The sequence below is a fragment of the Liolophura sinensis genome, chromosome 7 (genome assembly GCF_032854445.1).
Source record: "Liolophura sinensis isolate JHLJ2023 chromosome 7, CUHK_Ljap_v2, whole genome shotgun sequence".
NCBI lineage: Eukaryota > Metazoa > Mollusca > Polyplacophora > Chitonida > Chitonidae > Liolophura > Liolophura sinensis.
In genome coordinates this window covers 20,551,891-20,569,612 of record NC_088301.1, presented here as the reverse complement: position 1 = coordinate 20,569,612, position 17,722 = coordinate 20,551,891, and the positions used below count along the sequence as shown (strand labels likewise).

General features: G+C 39.3%; 2 protein-coding genes across 2 annotated transcripts; both read right to left on the bottom strand.

Moving 5' to 3' along the window:
• Positions 1 to 2,721: 2,721 nt before the first annotated feature.
• On the bottom strand, positions 2,722 to 6,520 carry LOC135471902 (uncharacterized). The gene is made up of 6 exons (XM_064751326.1): positions 6,430 to 6,520; positions 5,539 to 5,601; positions 4,344 to 4,453; positions 3,647 to 3,817; positions 3,120 to 3,163; positions 2,722 to 2,844 (listed from the first exon to the last, which is right to left on the bottom strand). Exons 2-6 carry the CDS (start codon positions 5,583 to 5,585, stop codon positions 2,830 to 2,832), a joined length of 387 nt encoding a protein of 128 aa, XP_064607396.1. The 5' UTR covers positions 5,586 to 5,601; positions 6,430 to 6,520; the 3' UTR covers positions 2,722 to 2,829.
• A 2,092-nt stretch (positions 6,521 to 8,612) lies between these two features.
• On the bottom strand, positions 8,613 to 12,594 carry LOC135471879 (uncharacterized). Its single transcript, XM_064751288.1, has 6 exons — positions 12,497 to 12,594; positions 12,063 to 12,120; positions 10,423 to 10,532; positions 9,714 to 9,884; positions 9,267 to 9,310; positions 8,613 to 8,766 (listed from the first exon to the last, which is right to left on the bottom strand). The coding sequence occupies exons 2-6, from the start codon at positions 12,107 to 12,109 to the stop codon at positions 8,749 to 8,751; spliced, it is 390 nt and encodes a 129-aa protein (XP_064607358.1). The 5' UTR covers positions 12,110 to 12,120; positions 12,497 to 12,594; the 3' UTR covers positions 8,613 to 8,748.
• Positions 12,595 to 17,722: the final 5,128 nt, after the last annotated feature.

Genomic DNA, 17,722 nt, shown 5'->3' with positions numbered 1-17,722 from the left:
TTTTTTACTTGCACTCTGTATTGCATGTGAACACTCATGGTAATACTACTTGCATAAGTCGAACATTTGCCGCACCTTCTCCTTGCATGTTTTCTCACGATATTTGTGCAAACTGCTCTTCAACCCATAGGTTTTAGTACAATGAGTTCAATTTTAGGCGCAGATGTGGTTTTCTCAGCACATTCCGATGTGCATAAGTGCGCGAGTTTTATTTAGTATAACTAAATATTTGCAGATATGCTAAACCAGTATTGTACAAGACATTACATAAAAAACTAAATGTCTGTTAAATAAGTGTGGGTTTCGAATTGTTTTTCCTTTCCTCGTTGATTGAAATAACATCTTGTTTTCATGTGTTCTGCACTTAAGCGTTTTAATTCTGATATTGAGGTTTATTCTGATGTCGTGGGGGGCGGGGGGGTGGAAAAGAAAGCAAAACAAAAAACACACACACACAAAAACAGTCAAGGTGGGCGCATGTACGAGCCTTCATTTTCATTTTGAACTTGGTACAGTCAGCATTGGCTTGGGTGTTTTGTTTCGCCTGTAACCACTATGCCGTAAAGCGTCCTGTGATCAGAGTCTGCGTAAACATCTTCCTTCATAAATAATATACAAACTGTATTCGCACTCTATATTAACATTATATTCTATATTATCTTCAGCGCCTATGATTTCACAAGCATGACATCATTCTAGCCCTGATAATCCCTTTGTTTGGATTAGCCAGTTTTTGAAGAAAGATATACATTATGGTTTCCCTCTCTACACAAATTTCTCCGTTTTCTGCTGATTTCATGAGATGCCAATGCCCATACAGCTCATATCCCGAAGTCTGATTCAGGGACGAATCGTCAATCGTATACATAGCATTAGTCCAATTCTGAAATTTGTACCCTCACTATTTGGCTGGAACTCTGTTATGCATAAGATTAGGTTACATAGAATTTCTGGGATTATGTAGTGAATTCGTTGAAATAATTTGTTTAATATTTGTTCATTTGATTAGTGTCTTACAGCGTACGGTACTCAAGAAAGTTGTTCAATAAGGCATTTCCACAGCCTGAATGTACATGTATGTGTATCGCTGTTGTCCCGTCCCATTCATCGCTTTTTACACACAGAAAGACGTTACCAGATAAAGATAAAATTAATGGAGACTGAGATGTTTTTTTTTTTAAAAAAAAAATAAAACAAATAACCCAGTGCGGCTTACGCTCTCACTGACCAGGGAGAGCTTCCAGCCAATGATCGACTCACGCCAGGTTGATATTGGAATCAAATGTGCATGTATGATATAGGGTAAGGATTATAATTTGTGTCATGAATAGAAGAATGTATTGATTACATGCAGGGATTATGCTCGTATATTCCATTTTCTTGTCTGACAATATGTTCTACGTATGTATATATGATTTTGTCATACAATCCAAATGTTTCACTGAATATGTGTATATTAGCAAATGTCAATCAGTCTGCCAGGTTTCCTCCAACCTTAATGCTGGCTGCCGACGTAGAAGTGAAATATTCTTGAGTTCGATCCAATAAATAAATAAACAAATAAATAATAATAATCATAATAATAATCAAAGCATAAACAGCTGGGATAGTCGGGTGGCGGTGGTGGGGGCGCTTTTATACTTTCAGGGATCAATACGGTTCCTTGATAACCATTCAACATCTCCGTATGTAAAGACAGTTTCGTCATCGCTTGTTCCAATAATGATGTCCACTGATTACTCTGCCTTTGGAGTTTTTATTCCCATGTTGAAAGCCATAACTGTTTCCTGGTTCTAACACATACTCGCCACGATATGGCTGAAATATACCGCCAATGTTCCGTTAAATCCAACTCAATCAATCAGTTAATCAGTCAGTTTTATTTTACTCATACACCTGACTGAGGTCATGTGAGTGAAATAGTGTACGCCATAAAACACCAATCCAAGCCAGCAATGTAAGTCTCCTCATCTGTTTGCAACATCCAGAGCCCCCCTTTCGTTATAGCTTGTGCTTGAAAACTAACAATTTGCATATACGTTCAAAAACAAAAACAAAAAAACAACAAAAAAAAAAACAAAAAAAAAAAAAAAAACAAACAAAGATAGAGCATGAATCGAACATTTAGTACGCTCTGAATGATCCAAGATCCACAATGGCTTGTGTTCCTGGGGTTTCTGTTACGCATCCTTCAACAATAGAAAACGGCTATGCCATTAATTATCTGTCAGCAACTTTAAATAAATGTTATACATGAATCAAGTGAAAATTTGCGCATAGGTTAGTCTTTATATATCCTGGTCGTGACCAGGATCCAGGGAATTTAACGACTCTTCGCCATTGACAAATAGGACCGAAAGGCGCAAGGTATTGTCCCTTTCTCTGTAGTTAGGGAATTTGTACATTTAGCTGTTCCGAATTGCCTTTTAAAGTTTGATTACCTAAGTGGTGTTTAGGCATCACAGAGAAGAATGTTTTTCAATTAAATGTGACAGCGATCAGGTTTGTGGGCGGCGGAAACCGGGAATAAAGTGGCTAATTTAGCCGATTACCGGAGAAACTGCGTGTTAGGTTAAACATGGGCGGGGCAAGTTCACACATGTGAAGTCCAACTCTGTCTTGTGTCATTAGAGAGATTTCTGTGAGACGCACAGTTCGTCCGTTATGCATGCTTTCAGCCACGATCTAACCTCAACACACTTAACAAGGCGGTGTTTGAGTTTTTTTTGACAAACTTAGCTCATGACTTTATTTTTCAATACCGATGGGGGCTGCATTCAACGACTATTGGTGTTGTTGTGGTTTTGCACAGACGGAAACTTTCACTCCTTACGTTGAATACCACTGGAACAAAAATAATTTGATATGTTAAATGTTGTTGTGATAGCTTAATACTACCAATTTCTTTAAAGTGATACATGTATACAGCAAAAAACACATAAATAAACGTCAATGGAAGAATTACTGAAAACAAATACCATACCTTGCCTTCCTTTTTTTTAAATTTGTTTAAAACTCAATAATAATATAGTTAGTCCATCAGGGTAAAACAGAGTACATAAAAGTGCAATTTTCGTGTCATTTGTTCTTAAGGAAAGTTTTAAATATGTAAGACTTACAGAATTAAAAACTGTTTCGAATTCCGCCCATTCAATGCCGTTTCCTGTTGAAAACAATCAATTTGAAGTTTTTCAAAGATTAAAAAGAGCACAATCTTTTACAAACACTTTATTCAAACTCTAACTCCTACCCCGGAAAAAGGTATGTTGGGCAGATGTTATAGTCTCATCCAAATATCTGCTGGTCAAACAATCGTCGTCAACCAATGGTTATATTTTGATAGGTTACAGGTGCAGGCATGTAACAATTCCAGGTGATATGAAATACGAATTTCTAAGTCCGAAGTTGAGAAGATGTATAGAAGAGAAATCCACTCCGCATTCCAGTCGGTGCCCACTTTTTCGTCAGCGCCATGAGCGTATAGCTCAAACTCTCCCGGCATGCGCAGGGGGTTTTTTAGCCCTAGGATGTGGAGGGAATACAATGTGGCAGATTCTCTCATATCCAGTGAGAAAGTTGTGTGTACTAACAATGCGGTGCTGTGAGTTTTCTACATCAACAAATATCAGATAGGGCAGTCACTTACGGTTTTTGTCGAACTTGGAGTAGAAAATGGGAACGTCAGCATCTGTGAGGAGGCCGTCCATATTCATGTCCATGTTCTCAAACATTTTGGTGCTTACCACTGTGGTGTCGCCATACCGACTGGACCAGTTCCTTACAAATGTCGCCTTAGTTATCAAAGTGTCGGCTGGGTCTGAAAGAAAAGTTGTAACCTTAAAAGAATTCATGACTGACAGTGGAAATTTATGAAGACGTCTCGGACGCACAAACTTTTGACACGGATGACAGTGGTGACCTTGAAAGACGGTTATTTGTTTTTTATGAAATACGCGTGAAACACATAATTGGCGTTGAAACAAGCCATTTTACATAGGGAAACTTCTTTTGAAACTTCTTTTTCAACCTCTTTTGTCGTTAAAGCTAAAAACAGACCTAGTGTATAAGGTGACTTGTCAAAAATGTTAGGCACCTAGGCTGACATTTATTTACCGATGACTTGTCTCACCGTGCTCCAGAAGCAAAATGCCTACCATTGTTGACAGGTCACATACTTTTCTTACCGTTAATGATGAAAGATTTCGACTTCTTGTATCGTCAGAGACTATTAGAGATTATTTTTAGTGCACACATTAAAGATAAGAATTACTGACAGCTAATTAAAAAATTTGGCCGTATAATACATGAATCCACCAATATGTTCCAAGATCTATGTAACTCACTCTGTTTCAGGTTATGGTAAAATGCAAGGACCTCATTCTGGTTGATGTTATCGTTTTTATTGTAGTCAAAGTCGTTGAAAATCTTGGCAATTCTGTCATGCGGAAAAGCACTGTTAAAGACAAACAATAGAAACAAAACGGTATTACAACTGTCAAGAAAATTAACACCGTTTTAATCAGCGCAACCCATTAAACTGGGTCTCTGGATGTTTGTGCCAGCGGAGGCTTAAAGGATACATGTACATGAAAAGGTACTATAAAACAAAGAGTATTCTTTTAAACAACATGAAAAAAGATATGACCACAAATTTTTTTTATTTTCCAGGCATAATCTATATTCCTTAAAAGCCCTTCTGTTTTATGCATATTTCCGTCAGTGCGTGGTCGATGATATTCAAAAATGAGTCATACTGGGAACGCGGGATCAGCTTTTCTCCCCTTCCCACCCCCACCAACAAAGTTTTTTTAACACCACTCATCGAGGACGTCACCCCAGCAAGGTACCTAACTTCCGGACTGACCGCTGGGGCTTTAGGAAAGCTGTAGTTTAAAGCCATGTTTACACCCAAAGAAGAAAGGCGAGAAACGCTCAAGTATTTTTATACGTTAGGCCACACCCTAAAAAGTATTAAGAAATAAAAACAAAGCGTTTCATGCCCCTTAATCTAGCTATCATTACACATGGTCACTTATTAAATTGCTTATTACCTAGGAGCTTCTCATCAGTGCGGTCGCTGTGAGTTCAAGTCCAGATTATGCTGGCTTCCTCTCAGGCCGTAAGTAGGAAGGTCTTTCAACAACCTGCGGATGGTCGTGGGTTTCCCCCGGGCTATGCCTCTTCCCTCCCACCATAACGCTGGCCGCCGTCGTATAAGTGAAAAATTCTTGAGTACGGCATAAAACACCAATCAAATAAAAAAAAAAATAAATAAATTGCTTATTCTGCCATTATATGTTTTCAGCTGATGTCCTCTTACCCGGCAAATTAAAATTTCATTTCTGTCTTCCGTTTCATAAGATTATATACCAGAAATTATAACCAAAATACATTATTGATATGACGTGTTAATATGGCAGAAATGTAATGCAGCCTAATTGGTTAGGTTAGGTAACAAAAGTTTCCACGCCCTGTATTCTGAAAAGACATTAAAGTTGTAGATCTAGCAATAGTTGGAAATGCGCATATAGAACTTACCACATGCACAGTGTGAATCCAATGACCAGGAGGAACAACTTGAACATGGTGGAGCTTGGTTCGCTATAACATAATTCATTCATTTATCAATCGCAGTGTTTGTTTAATTAATGGGTACCTAATAATCCAGTATATTGCCAAACTAAAATCCGTTGCCATTTAATCACAGATGCAAAAGGTTTCTGCCTGTAAACAAACTCTTCGCGCTATTAAAGAGGCTATACGAAGATTTTTTGGCCAAAAATCTGTATCGCTAATCAGTTAAGTCAAATTTTCTGTATTTGTCAAGAATAGCTCAAATTATTGTCTTTCAACAAATATCATACTCGTACATGTGCTATTTATAGTGTTTAGGAACTTTAATCACCGGTTTTGACGAGGCTGATAATTTGTGTAAGGGCATTATTTGGGCTATTTCAAAATAATAACAAAGGTTCGATTGGTATTGCGCTAAATCGATATCTTTTTTGGCAAAAAATTCCCCAAAAGACATTCTTTAAATATTGGAGTTATAGGATTGCGCTAATCGATTATTTTTTGGGGCAAAAAATCTCCAAAAGACATTCTTTAAATATTGGAGTTATAGGTAGATATATTTGCATTGTTTTTCGGTAGATTAAGGACGATAAAAGAAATCGCTTTTGTTCAAATTATTGGCTCCTGATGAACAGGCGATTCTTGTGCTTGGTGTCCAAAGTTAATATTTTTTAATATTTTCGCCTTTTGGTAAACATATAAAGATGTAAATAATCTCCAAAATATGTCCTAAACATTATTTAAAAAATACTAACACTTTTATTTATACAATACATTTCTTTTTTAATTCTTAGTCACAAAGCTCTGAGAATAAACTTTTCTTGAACAGAATGCTGAAAGGATTGTTTTACTTACGTACTGCCCTGTAAGGAGACTGCAAAGTGGCCTGACTGAGACAGCGTTCTTATCTTAGGCAGATTTTATAAAAGCTATCAGTAAACATTTAACCAGACAAGACACCCCACCCCGTACTCCCTTCCCCTCCCACAAGGGAACGGGGCAGCTGTTGGTACACTCCCTGTCCTTAGAAAGTCACCTCCAACACGAGCAGCCTTGCAAACTCAACACGCCAGATGTCCGTAGAGTTAAATCGAGGGTTTGCGGAGAGATTCTATGAGCGCCTCAGTTGAAATGAACCTTTGTATATTCTTGGAATTATAGAAATATGGCATTTTCTTTCTTAACACATGCTTAGAACAAAGCCATTATTAATATTTTGTGTTAATGTTATAAACAATGAATTGGGGCCTCCATGGGTCAGTTGCTTAGCGCGCTAGCGCAACGTAATGACCCAGGAGCCTCACACCGATGCGGCCGCTGTGAGTTCAAGTCCAGCTCATGCTGGTTTCCTCTCCGGTCGTACGTGGGAAGGTCTGTCAGCAACCTGCAGATGATCGTGGATTTCCCCAGGGCTCTGCCTGGTTCCACCCACCATAATGCCGGCCGCCATCGTATGAGTGTAATATTCTTGAGTACGGCGCTAAACACCAATAGAATAAATAAATAAATAAACAATGAATTTATTTATTACGACTTAAACCATGATGCCACTATTTAAGCATGTGCAAGAACATTTAGAAGAAGTGAGTGGGTGAGTGCTTAGGGTGTAACGTCATACTTAGCAATTATTTTCAGTCATATGGCGACGAAGGAGTCCTTAGAGTGCCCTTAATGTGCCGCCTTGTTGCAGGACGGATTTCCACCGCTCTATTATCTACGTTTATAATAAGACCCTAACCGAGGTAAATAAAACTTACATGGTTTTACTCCACAATCAGTCATGCTGTAATCTTTTGTATCCAAAATATCAGACTTATTTGAACTATAAAATATAGGTACGTGTATAAATTGTTAGGGAGAGCATAAGTGAGTAACCCTTATAAATTCTCTTCCCTTCATCTATGTTATTGATAGTGTATCTGTTTTTCTCATGACTGCCAGTTAAAGCATCACTTTGCCATCGTTTCTGCCGTCCAGGAAAACATCCTTGTAAACAAACCATCTTTTCATGTTGGAAGATGGGTTGTAATACGAGCCTTGAGACTGAGCTCTGGTGTATGACGGGTACGCGTCTGATTTCACAGCCTTTCTCCGTATTAACTGATTAAAAACATATTGTGTTAATTAATATGTGTTCGATGTTTATACTTCATTTTATCTTCTCATAAAATTTCAAACCCTTATAGAAGTAAATGTATCATGGGTCATCTAAAACGCAATTACCTACCTTACTTCAATCGGAGGATAATTTTGCTTATATATACATTTGATAGTTGTCTCTCGCTATACTCAAACAGTATGTACTTATAATATGGACGGGAAGATTTATTACAAGAAGGAACATGATAGAGCCGGGAGTAAACTGACAGATTTCATCAGGTATACTTAGCACACCTCCAAAAGTGAGGACACAACCGAATTTACAAGAGGTAAATTTCAAACACTCATCCACATCCATCAAGTGGGTGTGGTCCACATCCATGTCGCCTTCAAAGATAGACTTATTCGGCCTAGTACCCGTAATGCCCTCTCTCCCATGCAGCTGTAGTTCGATTATTCCGTAAATATGGAACCGTACCAGCCAGAAGATAAATGGGCGTATACATAGGTTAGACAGAAATCCTTAGTTTAAAGGTGATAATAGCCGCGGTTACATTACAGCCGATTTGACGGACTGAAAAAGGCACCGTTCAGTTCACCGCGATTTATGGCTGCTTGCGTTTACACATCATTAGTAGATCTGACGACTGATTCGTCCACTGCGGGAGACGAACTTACACTTGACACTTCAGGAATTACTATGCATCCGAGGCGGCAATTGCCGTTTTGCGTTTGCAAGGACAAATACAATAGACTAAACCGAGCCGTTCTAATTTAGGACACCAGAATTGTTGGATCTAGAACATGGCGCCCTAATTTAGAACCGGCTTAATTTAGGCCACCTTTTTTCCTCTAGCATGCACGTCCCAGTCGGCCTCATGCCAATAATGTACTTGAGTCAAACTACACCCTTTAAGAACAAAATCACCAAATGATGCTTGTCAGTTAGACATAAATTTTTATTTCCCGGCAATATACATTTGAAAAGGCCCAGGGTGAGTGCGGTGCATACAGTTGTCAAATGTCCATTCTGAGAAAACTCTATCCTCAGAGACTCCGTCAACGATTGTAGTCTCAGATCTCAGAGTACCACTGGAAATACAGACAAAATAGTTTGATTTTCCAGTCTGTGTATTCCAGTGTGTGAAATACGTGATACCTGTATATGCACTTGCAAATCCGTGTTAACTTTACACCTCAGGAGAAGCCCTTATATTTTCAGTGCTCTGTTTCACCGCAAAAAACATGTGTAAGGTCATAATTTATTTCTTTATTTCATTAATGTTTTACATCGTACTCAAGAATATTTAACTTATACGAGGGCGGCAAACTCTATGGTGGGAGGAAAGCGGGCAGAACCCAGGGGAAACCCACAATTTGCTGGAAGACCTTCAGACATACGGCCGGAGAGGAAGCCAGCATGAGCTGGACCAGAACTCACAGCGATCGCATTGGTGAGAGGCTCTGGATCAATTGCGCTGCGTTAGCGCGTTAACCACCTCGGCCACGCCCCCCCCCCCCCCCCAACCCCCCATCCCACAATTCGTAAGATGAGAAGACCAGAATACATCTATATACATAATAATACATACCGCGTTAAAAGCCTTTTCGAATTCAAACCATTCAATTCCGTTGTCTGTAAGATAAGAAAAATTTCCACATTTATTTCCAGTAGACAAACAGATCAGGGTGCAACCACCAATTCCACGATATAGACCATGCAATCAGATCTGACATACGTGAAAATAATCAACTGTCGCACATAAGAAATCATAGATCGACACAACCAACCAAATCAAAAGAAGTTATTTATTTATTTGTTTATTTATTGATATCATTAGTGTTTGGTGGAGCTGGCAGGTTTATGCCTGGGTGAAGAACAGTATAAACCACCGACCATCACCAGATATATACCTGACAAGCCCACTGACTTATAGCCACAGCAGCATCGACGAGGGAACACGCGACCTCAGTGGTCAAGTTAATGAAGGTGACAGAAAATGAAGTTAAAACTCCTACACGTGGAATACAACGCTTACGGTTTTTGTCCAGTTGGAAGAACAGGATGGGTATATCGGAGTCAGTGAGAATCCCGTCGCCATTGGCATCCAGTTTACTGTAGATGTGCTGCGCCATCACTGTCGTGTCTTTGTACTTTTGCATCCAGACCCTAACAAATCTCTCCTTCACAATAATCTTGTCGTGTGGGTCTACCGAGTGAAAAAAAAAAATAAAATAAATGTGACAAGCAAGTCTAAGCACACGTGTTTGTTTTGTATACCAGACTGATAGGGACATTTTAGAGTTAAAACAGCGTCTGTTTGTAGAAAGAGTTTTATTTCTGTGCAGTGATGAAATTTGCGAAATACCGTAGGCTCGTATCAGTACAACTATAACATCGATAATAGCTTTCAATCCATACGATGTGATTTTTCTATTGTACATTTGTTATCTTAATGATATTCAGATTTTGGCATAATATATGCCGATATAAAGTTTTTAGACTTAGACCTCAAAAGAAAAAATGTTGGAATTCTGCAATGCAGGGCCTGTAAGTTCCTGGGAATGCGTGGATGGCATAGAAATCTGAGTCAACAATGCGCTAACTGCACTACACGGGGAACAGATTACTTTCACTACAAGTTCTGGAAAAGCCTTGACGGTTTGGGCCGTTTTGTGAATGAATAGGAAATATGCCTATTTTTTAAGGGTCAGCGTTCAGAAGAAGTGATGTTCCTATTCGGATACCTGTCTTGTATATCTCCATGTATGAAATGATCTCATTTTGTATGATTACGTCATTTTCATTGTAGTCCATATCTGCGAAAATCTTGGCTATCTTGTCGTGAGGCACCGCCCTGAAAATATTACAAATGTACTTAGTAAAAATCGTTTTTCAAAGAACCATTTTAATCTCTCTAAATTTAGTTTTACACAAAGCTGTATTTATTTATTTTACACCGCACTCAAGAATATACAATGGCTGCACAGCATTATAGCTGGAAACCTGGCAGAGCCCGGGGCAAATCCAGTACCATCCACAGATTGCTGACAGGCCTTTCCACGAGAGAAAGCCAACATGCAGCAAGAGCTGAATTTGAACTCACACCGACAATACTGGTGAGATAATCCTCGGTCTGTGCGCCGAGTTGGCATACTAACGACCACGGCTAAGGAGGCCCCCATCAAGCCGCATGGATTCTCAAAAAGACATCTTGAGCAAATCTTGAAAGGACACATTAATTATCATACAGAATGAGCATCTATATATGATTTGCTTGATTGTTATTTTGAGCATATGACTGCTATTTGGTTTACAGTTGGATGAAAGCCGGATAAACTCAATGCACCGCGACAGGTACATGTATACCGTACTTTCATGACAGATACATGCGTAGGCCTACCGTACTTTCGTGACAAATACATGTGTGGGCCTACCGTACTTTTGTGACAAATACACGTGTAGGCCCACCGAACTTTCGTGACAGATACAAATGTAGGTCTACCGTACTTTCGTGACAAATACATGTGTAGGCCTACCGTAATTTCGTGGCATATGCATGTGTAGTCCTACCGTACTTTTGTGACAGATACATGCGTAGGCCTACCGTACTTTCGTGACAGATACAAGTGTAGGCCTACCGTACTTTCGTGACAGATACAAGTGTAGGCCTACCGTACTTTCGTGGCATATACATGTGTAGACCTACCGTACTTTTGTGACAGATACATGTGTAGGTTTACCGTACTTTCGTGACAGATGAATGTATACTTTACTTCTAATGACTGAAGAATGCTTAAGTCAAATCACCAGTATCACAGCTATCTCTCGTTTTGTTTCCCACTAGCTTGACTTCTACTGGGCAAATTCAGAGTGGTACTTTTGAATCCTTACTGCAGTATAGATTGCAATAGATTGAATACAGTAAAGATTGAGCTACTGTCCATTCCGACAGGACCGCTTATCTCCTCTTAATATATATATACAACACAAATATAAACGCACGGAGCAATATTCTCTCAGTATTAAATAATGTATTAACTCAATAGTTAGGATAGGTATTCACTGTCAATTGGGGCATCAGTTTCCACCAGATTTTCACACTTAAGGCCAATAATCCAGGAGCTATGGCAGCGTCAAAACATTATGCGATAATCACGGTTCACAGCACTCGGTATCGAATGTGTGGACCGTTAGAATCACGAAGAACATGAAGTGTTTACCACTCTGTTTTAAACCTACCACTTCAGTACTCGTATACAGTAGATTTTAAAGAGTTTGGTTGAATAATAGCAGCGTTCAGTAAGGTATTAATCTGTACTTTTATCTATGGATACAAATACGTTGGACTATAAGAACATGCATTTTCCTATACTGAATACCTTACCAGATGGCGGAAACCAGGAGACAACCAAGAGCCACAAATCTGAGCATCCTGTAGGATTCTGAAAATGAATGCATGCACGTATGCTTGAGGTTTTACGTCATGTGTATATATATATGTATATATATACATATTGCACTATATATAATGCACTGCAGCAGTTACATGTGTTATACACCTACAGCTTTTTTATCATATAATCGCTACTGTTAATACTATATGAGCATCATACTATTTGGCATCAAACGAGAATTTATTTATGCTTTTATGGAATAAATGCATTTTTGCTTACGTTGGGCATACTGGAGTATAAAAGGCTCGACTTTACTTCAGTTAAGTCCTTTAATTTATATCAAGATAATCCATTTAGCCTTAATTAATCCTTAGTATAGGCCTATAATAAAAGATCAAAGTGATAAATACATATATATACTTACTTATTGTCTATCAGGAGCTAAGGACATAAAATCAGCTTGACGTAGGGGTTAGTTATCTTAAGGAGTAAACACATTTATGTGTCTGGTCTGACAGTTAATCTATGGCGAGGGAATTTCACAGCTGTTCTGAGAATGCAGGTTTGTGGGGCCAGTGGCACTGCACTGGATTATCTTGGGCCCATTGCTGATGGTCGCTGTGACCAGGGAAAAGGCACAGCCATGCACGAGGTGGCGCATACTGTAGGTTATAGAGTTGTGTGACAACACGCCACGTTGACAACTGTGCTTGGTTGCATAGTCTACATTAGTATATTGGCTTCATTAGTCTTGTTGATCAGTTCACGTCCAGCCCGTGCTGTCTTCCTCTACGGCCATGTACGTGGGAAGGCCTGCCAGCAGCCTGGGTTACCCAGGGCTCTGCCCGGTTTCCTCCCACCATAATGCTGGCCGCCGTCGTATAAGTGAAATATTCTTGAGTACGGCGTAAAACACCAATCAAATAAATAAATAAATAAACAAAATCCCGTCGACCAAACTCCAATTAAAGTCGCCGTAACAATAACGCAACTATCACCACGTCGTGTTGAAGCTTCGGCCCTGTTCATAAAATGTTTATAATGTAAAAATGATTATAAATCGCGCAACTTATATAACGCCGTGTCCAATTTGAATTTCGGCTACTTTCACCAAATGCTCACATTGCAACAATCACACAACTAACACAATGCCGTGCCCAAAATGATTCTCGGTCATTTTCATGAAATACTCACATTGTAACAATCATGTGACTAACACAGCGCCGAGTCCAATTTGAATTTCGGTCGTTTCACAAAATGCTCACAATGTAACAATCACGTAACGAAGCTTTGTTTCATAAAATTACCGTTTCGCTCCCAGGGATATTGTGCCATAAGGCGACGTGATGTACGTATATGTGAAGTTTGTGTAACAGTGGGATATGACCTTTGCGTTGACGTGATGCCTAATATTACCAAAGGCATTATCTTCCATGTGTTTATAGAAGGAATTATTTGACAGGTGCGCTACATGTAACTCAAAACATTATTTTCAATTACATGGTGACCACTGTGGGGTGAGAGGAAAGGACAAGGGGAGACCACTTCATCTGGCTAAGAAGCTTGTAAAATTCTGGTCTAAAATTAATCCCGGTGCTCTATGGAACAGGCTAGCACGCTAACCACTACTAGGCCACTGGATATATGCGTCCAAACACACATTCGCATACCATCCGTCAACCAATGAGGCCGTTCCGCGTGAATAACCGCAAGGCCAATTTCTAAAACGTCTCTTAGTCTCTTATTCTTAATTTGCATTTTGTTCACTGTAAAATAAAACGTATAATGTGAAACCCATATTTGGAAGTTTTTTATTAATCACATCAGCAAATTTTCTTTGATGATGTGTAATTTATTTAAAAGTGGTTCTTTTAATTTAAATGACCCAAGAGTGTCTCACCAATGCAGTCGCTGGGTTTAAGTCTAACTCCTGGTGGCTTCCTCTCCGGGCGTACGTGGGAAGGAATGTCAGCACCCTGCAGATGGTTGCGGGTTTCCCACAGGCTTAGCCCGGTTCCCTCCCACTATAATACTGGCCGCCGCCAATTGAAATGTTCTTGAGTACAGCAAAAAAAACAAAAACAAAACACCAATGACATAAATAAATTGAACTGAAATACGAGACATATCTGTTTAATGACACCGTGTCTAGGAGAGTATTTTGGTGTATGAAGTTTGTGCGAGCCACACAGACAATACTAGCCCTCAACCAGAGAAACTACTGACCTGTTTAAATACCCTGGATACTGTTTAGCTGTACTGACAAGGCGCACACTGTTGACCTGTTTGAACAGGGCGCAAACTGTTGACCCACTTCGACACAAAGCACACTATTTACTTCTTTGAAGAGAGTGTACACTATTGACCCCTTTGGACAGGGTGCATGTTGTTGTTCGGAAAAGGTGCACACTGGTTGGACAGGATATACTCTGTAGACCTGTTTGGACAGGATTCACATGTGTTGACATGTTTAGACTGAATGTACACAGTTGTCCTGTTTGGACAGAATGCACACTGTTGACTTGTTTGGACAGGATGCACACAGTTGTCCTGTTTGGACAGAATGCATACTGTTAACCTATTTAGGCAGGATGCATATGTGTTGACCTGTTTAGACAGGATGTATATGTATTGACCTTTTTGGACAGGATGCATGTGTTGACCTGTTTGGACAGGATGTATATGTATTGACCTGTTTGGACAGGATGCACACTGCTGACTTGTTTGGACAGGATGCACACCGTTAACCTGTTTGGAGAGGATACCCACTTGCACATGTGTTGACATGTATGGATAGAATGCACACAGCTGTCTTGTTTGGACAGAATGCACAATGTTGACTTGTTTGGACAGGATGCATTTGTGTTTACCTGTTTGAACAAGATGCACACTGTTTTCACAGGAAGCACACTGTTGGTCAGTTTTTAAAGGATTCACACTGTTAACCTGTTTGCATAGGACACACACTATTGGTCAGTTTGGACAGGATGCACACTGTTGACCTGTTTGGACAGGATGCACACTGATGACATGTTTGGACAGGATGCACACTGATGACATGTTTGGAGTGCATCAGAGTGCATACTCTGTTTTGGACAAGGCACATCTGGGACCTTGAAAATATATAAACTATCTTTCCATTTCAACTGGTTCAAATTTGGTACACACATATTAAAAGCAGTGTGGCTGACTCCTGCAGAGAGGAGAGCTACAAAAAATAGGAAACCTATATGTATTTGGAGTTACCTATCAAGTACCTGGTCGGGCGAATACATGAAGATTAGATTAGATTAGATTGCTGGACACCACAAAAGTAAAATATGACACTAATTTATTAAACCTCAAAAAACATTCTTCACCTATGAAAGAGGCAATTGTGGTTTGCCACACACACATCATTCACCTAGTTACAACATCATTACATCTGCACTGTGCTATATTGAAAGAACTTTATGAATGGAGTTCGTGATTCACAGCAAGATGACAATACATATGTGAAACATTGATGGTTGACAGAAGAATCTTGCTATTTTTCGTCTGTTGGAGACTTTACCAACTCCACTTGAATTTAAGGCAGCCAAACATGTACCTCATGAACATACAGTTGTACCATCAACTACTCTCCCCTCTTGCCCATGATGACACACCCAATTTTTCAATATACACAAAGCAAATCTGTCAAAATTCATATTTCACTTTTTGCCCATTGTCCGATAGTTTCTAGAATCAAATTCGTCATCAAATTCCTCTTCAACTACAATTTTTGTCTTCGGCCTTCTCTCGTTCAGCCTAGCTTGTTTCTCTTCTGGGCTCAGTTTGTTTAAATCAACAGGTAGCTGCAACAAAAGATGAGGAAATAAATAAATACTGGTTTGATACCAGTTTATTTTTTAACTGTAAGAAAATATTTCATGTTCATGGCAATATCTTCAATTTGGTGTCCACCTATGTATTGTTATTATTTGCTTTATAGTTTCTTGTGTATTTCTACATTCCATGGACTACAATGTCTTAAACAAACATGATAATAATAAAATAAAATAATTAAGCAAATATCATGATTAAGAATGGATCAGTATGTAAATGGTTAGATATAACCGAGAATGTGAAAGAGTTTGAGAATTCATGTAAACTAATTGAAACAGTCATGAGCTTTATATAAAGCATCACAATGACATGCTGTTTGAGCATTCACCTTTATTATCCTGACTGGAACCTTATGTCGAATGTTTATCGTTGATCCATCAGGCTGCACCAGCATGGTCGGGTACATCTTAGCGTAAAGTCCACGATGTATCCTTGTGATTGCTGTTCTGTTTGAGTTGTGTCTGCAGCAGATATTAGACAGTTGGCTGCAGGATGACAGTAGCCTTACCTGAGCACACCTTCAAAAAACAAAACAAACTGAAATAAAAATGAATGCTTTCCCAGGATTTGACAATGGTGTCACATAAATCTTGTAATGTTACATGTTTGTAAAAAAACACTTTCTCATTTCAGAAAGTGACATTCATGCTCTTTAAAAAATATAAGCCCTGTCACACGATGAGTGTTGGAAACTGTCCATAGTCCAAGATTGCTCTGATGTTAGGTTTGGCAAAAGTTTGTTCAGCCAAGGATGGCCCCAAACCAACGTCAGAGCAAGCTCCATTTAAAAACCTGATGCAGTTGCCGTTGTAGCTTGTCATAGCGTTTAAGACAAAAATTACCCATCAGACACGTCTCTCCTGCACACACTTGTGTTCATTATCTTTTTGTCTGTTGATGTATCACAAGTACAATGTTGATTGGTTATTTCCAAGGCCGTGTGGGCGCGATTTTTTTTAGGAGATCCTCCAGGCAAATGGCTGTACTGACAGTCTGTACTGAATGGCTCTACAATATATTTGACAAGGGCAGGTCAACACATCTGGCTTTTAAATGGAGCATGCTCTGACGTCGGTTTGGGGTCATCCTTGGCTGATCAAAACTTTAGTCAAACCTAATATCAGAGCAATCTTGGGCTAAAAGTCTGAAGAGTTATGACATCTATTGATTTTTTGATTCTCAGCTTGATGCTAAAGGTTTAGCGTATCGCAGGATTCGTCATGAATTATGTAGTCCGATTATTCTGACCAAAACTTGCAGCAGATATTGTGATAGGCCTAATGGCATGCTGCAGAGTCAGAAGTCACTCCATCTGAAAAAATCAAGACTCTCCAAACAACATTGGTGAATCTAAATTATGCATATTATCACTTGTTTTAGCTATATGCGAGCATGTATAGCCCTTCTGTCCTTGTCTACAGTCTAAATTTCTCCCTTGTTTGGTAAATGTCAACAATCTTTTGATGCACAAAGTCTGCCACACCTCTTCTCTGTTCATGCTTTCATGCTTACCGGGATAGCCGCCAATGTGTATGTGAGAAGTGCTTATGTCCCATACGTTGTAGACATTGCACTGAGAACATCTGGACAAACACCAGATTTCCCTGCTTTATCTTTCCTGAAGTTGTGGGTGATTTGTTACCCTTCAATAGTCTATCTCTGTCCATCAGTATTTTTTGTTGGCAGTACATGTGTCTGTCCAGATGTTCTGGGGGCAATGTCTACAACACAGGTGAAAAAGTGCGTAACCATTGGTGGCCATCCCTGTAAGTGTGAAAGCGTG